The 7,950-nt window shown below is 40.4% G+C and overlaps 1 protein-coding gene across 1 annotated transcript; it reads left to right on the top strand.

Moving 5' to 3' along the window:
* Positions 1 to 1,382: 1,382 nt before the first annotated feature.
* Positions 1,383 to 2,255, top strand: LOC123247246 (purine nucleoside phosphorylase-like). Its single transcript, XM_044676068.1, has one exon. The coding sequence runs from the start codon at positions 1,383 to 1,385 to the stop codon at positions 2,253 to 2,255; it is 873 nt and encodes a 290-aa protein (XP_044532003.1).
* The last annotated feature ends 5,695 nt before the right edge of the window (positions 2,256 to 7,950 follow it).

Below are 7,950 nucleotides of genomic sequence, written 5' to 3'. Positions count from 1 at the left end.
ACACATCTATTGCACCCAGTGGGACCATCACCTCCCTTCATGACAGTTCCAGGACCCATCTACTATCCTTCTCAAGATCCCCAGAGGATGGGAATTTCTCTAGGAAAGCTCAGGCTTCCCTAACACCTTCCTACACTGGTTGGGCTTTAAGGTGATGGAGTGCTTTAGAAATATAAGAAACAAAATTGGGAGTAAAAAGTTTTAACAAATAATCATTTATTTATCATTCCTTTTATTATTGTTCTTTATTTTTAAAATTATTAAAATTTTATTATTATTATAAACAAAAAGAAATTGAGTGTGTTCCAGAGTTTTAATTTTTAAACAATAACACAACTGCTTCTAAAGGCCTGAAGTCTTCAAGCACAGCTGGCAAGTGCCCATGGCACCTAGGCAGTGAGGAAGGAATTGCAGGGGTTGGAGGCTAGGGGTGGCTGGGTTCCATGATGGGGGTTCTGTGGTAAGAAAGGCTGGACCAGAAGGACTATGTGAAGTGCAACCCCTAAGACTATCCACAAGAGACCTGAATAACTTGTTTCAGGGGCTCAGACATAGCCCATAGTCTTAAAGGGCCACCTCACACTCCCCCCACAGCCTCCCCCCCACCCCAAGGACTTTGAAATCCACCAAGGATTGAACCAAAGCTTGATTACTACTAAAGGATTACCAAAAGCTCATCCCCCAAATCTGAGCCTGTCCCACCCTCTTTTCTAAAATATCTACTAAAATTATGTCAAAATGAAATAAAATTTATTAGAGCTGTTACTGGTTTCCAGGCCATCAAGCCTGTAGAAATCAAGCCAAGCCATCAGGTTGATAGAGAAACTGGGAAAGAAACTGTGTTTTGGAGTTTCTAAAAAAGAAGGGCAGAAACTCCCACCCAACGTCTTTCAGCTGACAGGGGTTGTAAGGAGTTCACACCTAGTGTTCAAAGGGACTTTTCCCAAAGTTCACACAAGTGAGCACTGGTGAACTCCTACTTGTGAACTCCTACTGGTGAAGTCCTACTTGTGAAGTCCTACGTGTGAACTCCAGGGGTCTCTTATTACCTCGAGGATCTAGTATAAAAAGAGGAGTTTGGGAGTTCCAGTTTAGAGTTGTCTGGGGCTTCTGAGCTAAGCAGAGGCTACTGGAAGAGCAGCGGCTTCCCTGGACTTTAGGGGACAGAACCAGCAGATTGGAGCCATCTCTAAAGGATCTGCAGACCCATCTTGGAAACCTTGGCAGCCGCCGACCAGAGAGCAGACGATCTCCAAAGCTGGTAAGGGGAAAACCAAAGCCCCTGCTGAAGGACTGATCCCAGCAGAACAGCTTTGAAGGGAAGCTAGAGAAGGAGGGAGAAGTCCTAGCTGCGGAGTGGAGCAGGATACCAAGAAGGAGCCATGGAGAATGAGTTCAAGTATGAGGATTATAAGAAGACGGCTGAGTGGCTTTTATCCCACACAGAACTCCGGCCCCAGATAGCCGTGATCTGCGGTTCTGGACTGGGGGGTCTGGCCAACAGAGTGACCCAAAGGCAGGCCTTTGACTACACGGAGATACCCAACTTCCCTCAGAGCACGGTCCCAGGTCATGCAGGGAGACTGGTATTCGGGTACTTAAATGACAAATGCTGTGTGATGATGCAGGGCCGATTCCACATGTATGAAGGCTATCCACTCTGGAAGGTGGCATTCCCCGTGAGGGTTTTCCAGCTCATGCATGTGCATACATTAATTGTCACCAATGCTGCTGGGGGACTGAACCCTGAATATGAAGTTGGGGATATCATGCTCATCCGAGATCACATCAACTTGCCAGGCCTGTGTGGCCAAAATCCCCTCAGAGGAGCCAATGAGGACAGGTTTGGAGTGAGGTTTCCCCCCATGTCTGATGCTTATGACCGAATCCTGAGACAGAAGGCCCATGGCGTATGGAAACAAATGGACCAAGAACGACCACTGCATGAAGGAACTTATGTGATGGTGGGAGGCCCCAACTATGAGACCATCGCAGAGTGCCGGTTTCTGCAGAGAATGGGGGCCGATGCCGTGGGCATGAGCACGGTGCCAGAAGTGATAGTGGCCAGACATTGCGGCCTTCGGGTCTTTGGATTCTCTCTCATCACCAACAAGTCAATACTGGACTACGAAACCCACGAGACTGCCAACCATGAAGAGGTACTGATGGCTGGGCACCAGGCTGCCAAGAAGTTGGAACAATTTGTCTGTATTCTTGTGGAAAGCATGCCGCCACCACTGGAAAAGACTTTTTGACCTCTCCTTCCCTGCTGCCTACATTTCATTCCAGACAGTGGCCAGCTTGCAATCCTTGTTGGGAGAAGAAAGGTGGGTATTTCACCTCCTTGCAATATCTGCTTAGCCTATTACACCCCAAACCCCAAAATGTTATCAAATTCTCTTTTTTATTCCTTTGGTCTCTTCCCTCTGAATCCCAATCATTCCATTGTAGCTTCTAACCCTCAGCCAACATTCTTCATTCCACCTCTAGGGAATGTGAGAATGAAGCCCACCTTGCACTAAAGCTGCTGCTAATATTTTGAAAGGACTATTACTCTTATATTCCCTGGGGCATATTCTCTGCCAGCCTATGACTTCTGAGACTTTGGTCCCAGACCAGAGTGTTTTACAAATAGTACTATCCAAGAATAAAAAGGATAGCCAGAAAAAAAAAAAAGAGGGGAATCCATTGGTAAGGTGGCCAGTGGAGGAATTGGGGCTGAGATATCCCTCCCCCCACCCTGCCTTGTACAAAAATATTTATGGCTGTGCTCTTTGTGGTGGTAAAAAAAAATGAGGGGGTGTCCATGGATTGGGGAATGTCTTAATAAACTGTGGCTTCTGGTGGTGATGGAATATTATCGTGCTGAAAGGAATAATAAACTGGAGGAATTCCATGTGAACTGGAACCACCTCCAGGAATTGATGCAGACCAAAAGGAGCAGAACCAGGAGAACATTGTACACAAAGACAGATACACTGTGGTAAAATCGAATGTGATAGACTTCTCTACTAGCAGCAATGCAAATGATCCAGGACAATCCAGAGGAACTTATGAGAAAGATGCTATCCACATCCAGAGAAAGAACCGTGGAAACAGAAACACAGAAGAAAAACATATGATCAATCACATAGCTTGATAGGGATATAATTAGAGTTTTCATGTGAAAAGATCACTCAACTGCAAGTATGAATAACATGGAAATAATAGGTTTTGAACAATGATATATCTGTAACCATGTGGAACTAGCTTCAGGAGGGGGTAGGGAAGAGGGAGGGAATCATGAATCCTGTAACCTTGGGAAAGTATAATAAATAAAAAATTGCTTAAAATAAATCAAGTGATACTTTCAATTTATTTTTCAGAAATTCTAGTTCTTTCAAAATGTCTTTATAACAGAGAAAAAATGTATAATAATGTGCATATTTCCCTGCTAGGTTCTTATTTTAAGTTGTAGGTACGTATAGTTGGATGTCTCAGAAGCATATTTCATTGAGCAGCTGTAATAGAAATCAAAGTTGTCATTTTCCCACTTGAGTTTCTGAATGGTAGCCTTAATACAAAATTTAAAAAATTGAACTACTGAATGACAAACTCTTGTATTTATTTAAATTTTTAAGGGAAAATTCGAGTGGTCTATGCTATGACTATTCATTGTGCAAACATCACAAAATAAAATCATCAAAACTTATTTCCAAGGGGGGAGCTGGGGAGCTCAGTGGATTGAGAGCCAGGCCAAGAGACAGGAAGTCCAAGGTTCAAATCTGACCTCAGACACTTCCCAGATATGTGACCCTGGGCAAGTCACTTGACTCCCATTGCCTAACCTTACCTTTCTTCTGCCTTGGAGCCAATAAAGAGTATTGACTCCAAGAGGAAAGGTAAGGGTTTAAAAAAAAAAACAGCACAAAACCTTATTTCCTCAAATTATTTTGGCAGAATATATTGGCACATAATAATTTTAAAATGAGCAAATACTGATTCTTATGCATGCCTACTTGGTAAAAGAGGAAACTTTTCACTACAACACCTTTAAAATTCTCTATTCTAAAATCATCTAAATTTTTTTTTAAATAGTAAATTTTACTCACAAGATTTTGTTTTGTTCTTTTGGTGGGAATTTTCTCCTGCTTAATTTGTGATATACACTTTTGAGTTATATACTTCAATTGCCATAAATAAATAAATGAAAACAAATTAAAAAAAAAGAAATAGGGTAGATCCCTTTGTGGGGTCAAGGAGACTGGCCTGATGGGAGGACTCCAGTGCAGTCAAAGATGGATGTCCTTAAAGCAGAGATCTCTGCAAAGAAACAGCTGGTGGAGGACAAGAAGCTCCTTGGGGAAAGTAAAAGACATTTCAAATGGAGTGAATTTGCCAAAAAAGAAGAGGAGGCATTCTTTGAAAGATGTGGCTACAAGGTACAGCCAAAAGAGGAGGATCAGAAACCATTACCTTCATCCAGTCCAGTATTAGAACTTGAACTGGCAGAGGAAGAATCACCCATGACTCTTTCAAGGCAAGAGGTCATCAGGCAGTTAAGAGAAAGAGGAGAACCAATTTGGAGAAACTGATTATGATGTGTTAAAGGGATTTTCTTAATCTCTCCTTCTAACTCTTTTTTTTTTTTTAATTTTAAACCCTTAACTTCTGTGTATTGACTTATAGGTGGAAGAGTGGTAAGGGTAAGCAATGGGGGTCAAGTGACTTGCCCAGGGTCACACAGCTAGGAAGTGTCTGAGGCCGGATTTGAACCTAGGACCTCCAGTCTCTAGGCCTGGCTCTCAATCCACTGAGCTACCCAGCTGCCCCCCTCTCCTTCTAACTCTTTAAGAGACAAGAGAGCAGGATTTCTAAGTAGACAAGAACTGACCTAAGTCAATGAGCTAGAGCTGAAGATTCTGTTACCAGGGACATAGGGAGAGAGAAAAAGGAAGCAGAGGTGGTAGTAGGGGCTCTTTTGCCTCTGGATCTTGAGATAACAGGAGGTCTGACTCTTAGGTAAGGGGCTACTGGCAGTTGGCTACTAATAGTTGGGTGGTAGAAATAGATTGAAGAAGTTCTTGAGGTAAATATCTGATTATTTAGGAAAATAGGTAGTTAGTGAATCAATTTTAGATAGTGTAGGTTAGATAGGCCTGGTCTTGTCAGGCAAGAAGAACCTGTCCTCAGAAAACAGTTAGAAGTAGAGTTTTAGACATTTTAGATAGCATTAGGAATTTAGGTATAGTCATAGGGTATTAGAATAATAATTTTCCTTTTCTCCTTTTCTATTTTCAATCAGTACTTCTCAAATTAAACTAAGTGTTTTAATCAATTACTCTCCTCACTTTTGTCAGACTCTTACCATTGAACCCTTAATATCTTGGTGAGCCAGGTAGGATTTTGATTAATCTGTTAATCTTCTGTTCCTTACTTCATACTATCCCTACTTTTCAAGAACAGGCAAAAGGTAGAAGTGTAGGAAATTTTAGGCAATTAAACATGGTACATGTAGTGAAAGAGGAGGTTCCATTCTATCTCAAACAACTCCCACTCCCAGGAAGCTTTACTGAGCTGTTACAGATCACAATTTGAGATTGTCTCCAATTATTACTGTTTTGTGGATTATTCCTTCTGACAAGATTGCTTCAAGGATACCAACTTTTTCAAATATTTTGTCTAGTTCTCTCTAAGAAAAGGAAACAGCTGAAAGATAGCGTGATGAAGATGAGAGTTGCATACCCTGAAGACTGTATCTCTCAAATGGCCAAAACTATTTCTCAACTGTCTGAAACTATCTCTCACTTTAACCAACCTGTCTCTCCTACTGTTCCTACTTCTTTCACCAACTCCAGGGCAGCTCAAGAGCTATCCTACCTCCAAAGCAGGCCCAGGGAAGATCTACACATCTCACCATTGGAGATGCTGTTTGGTCATCCACCCATGCATGCTAAACTGTTTAACCCTGTGTATACATCATTGTTAGGAGGAGATACTTCTATTGCCATATATATACAAGATCTGCAAAGTAAAATGCGAGAACTTCAGAAATCTGGAGCCATGGTGCAAGCTGGACCTATAGACTTTTCTCTACACGATTTAAATCCAGGAGATACAGTCTGTGTAAAGAACTTCCATTTCACAGGAGCAACTCAGTCTATCTGGAAAGGTCCATTCCAAGTACTTTTAACAATCCCAACAGTAATAAAAATTCGAGAAAAGACATTGTGGATCCATTGCTCTCATGTGAAAAAAGTACCTTCCATCAAAAATGATTGACTCTATGCATCAATGACATTGAACTCCTAAACTTATATTTTTTTCAATACAAGGTTTGATTTTCTTGTGCTTGAAGGTTTGATTTTGAAATAGAATGAGTAATAGCCAATAGGTAAGTGTATAATTTATGTTATGTTACAGGGTTTCTATTTAGAAATGATTATTATTAATATACTTTTATAGGATTTTTATAGAAAAAGTTAAAATAACTTGATGATAGGTAAATGATAAAGTGTTATAAGTGTTGGTCAATGTCCACCTCAGGGAGGATATTGTATTTATAGTATCCTTATATATATAATGTTCTTGTATATTTTTTGTACATAATAATTGTAAGTTGAACTTGGATTGATATCTTTAGGTTCTTCTTTCTGTCTAGTCAGGATTGTGTTAGTTGTAACTGTAATTGTTTGTAATTTGAGACTTGTTTTCTTTCTTTTTCTTTTTTACTTCTCCCTGTTTCTCATATCAGTATAGTTTTCTATTAGAAAGAATTAATAATATAGGCAACTTTGACTAGGAATATAGAGTGTAGGATACGTGTGAAATAATAACAATGAGTGAAAGATCCATTGGGGAGACTAGTCCAGATACATTTCAACATTTAAGAAAGATAGATATTGGCACACCAGAGAACATTTTGGAGCAGTCAAACAAGAAGGCCTCTGAGAAGTCCCAGAAGTGCCTGGAAATGGCTGAGGAAGACCAGAAAGCAATGGAACCTGAGCTCTAAAAGAAATGGAGGAGGAAGTACCTTGCAAAGCAGGAGTGGGAGAAGCTTAAGGATGTAGAAGCAGAGCTGGCAGATGATGAATTTCTTTTTGGAGATGTAGAGCTGAGCCACACTGAGCAGCAGAAACTTAAGTATAAGAAGAGAGTACAAGATCTGGTCCAGAAGTACCTGGCAGCCAGGGAGCAGAAGAAGCTACCTTTGTGACCCTGGATAAGTCATATAATCCCCATTGCCTAGCCCTTACTGCTCTTCTTCCTTGTAACCAACATGTAGTATTGCTTCTAAGATGGAAGATACTGGTTTATAAAAATAAAAGTAAATAAAACACATTTTAAAAACCCAATAACAACTCCCTAATCTTGTCATTGTTTCAAGGTATCATTCCATATGTCTTTTCCATTTTGCTGCTAAATTCTTTGGGGAAAAAAATTATTCCCATTGTTCCACTATACTTCTCAATATACACTTTACAGTGTAATTATTGATCCTAGGGCAAGAGACTCTTTGTTCTCTGTGCTACTTTACTAATTTATTTTTTCTGCTTGACTATGGGTGGTCTCATACGTAGACATGTTAATTGAAGCTAGAAAGACAGTCACATATCTAGAAACTCAGCCAGGTCCTAAGGATTGCTAGAATTATAAGTGGCTCCTTCTATGAGGTTCTTACATCTTATCTTATACTTCATCTCTTGACTGGCTTTCTCTGGCTCACCCTCTATGCCTGGAATATTTTTTCAATGAAAGGTTTGATTTTCTTGTACTTGAAGGTTTGATTTTGAAATAAAATTAGTAATAGCCAATAGGTAAGCTCCATCCTCAGCTCCTGACTTTCCTGACCTCCTCTAAGACCCATCTAAAAATCCCACCTTCTACAGGAAACCATTCTCAACCCCTGTCCATTCTAGTGCCTTCCCTCTGTTAATTATATTTATCTTGTATGTACTTTTTTGTACA

The sequence above is a fragment of the Gracilinanus agilis genome, chromosome 4 (genome assembly GCF_016433145.1).
Source record: "Gracilinanus agilis isolate LMUSP501 chromosome 4, AgileGrace, whole genome shotgun sequence".
NCBI classification, from domain to species: Eukaryota; Metazoa; Chordata; class Mammalia; order Didelphimorphia; family Didelphidae; genus Gracilinanus; species Gracilinanus agilis.
Note: the sequence above shows the minus strand (reverse complement) of the source record. Positions and strands in the feature narration are given on the sequence as shown.

Bases quoted from the DNA above. Each gene is read 5' to 3' on its own strand.
- LOC123247246 (XM_044676068.1), top strand. From the start codon at position 1,383: ATGGAGAATGAGTTCAAGTATGAGGATTATAAGAAGACGGCTGAGTGG.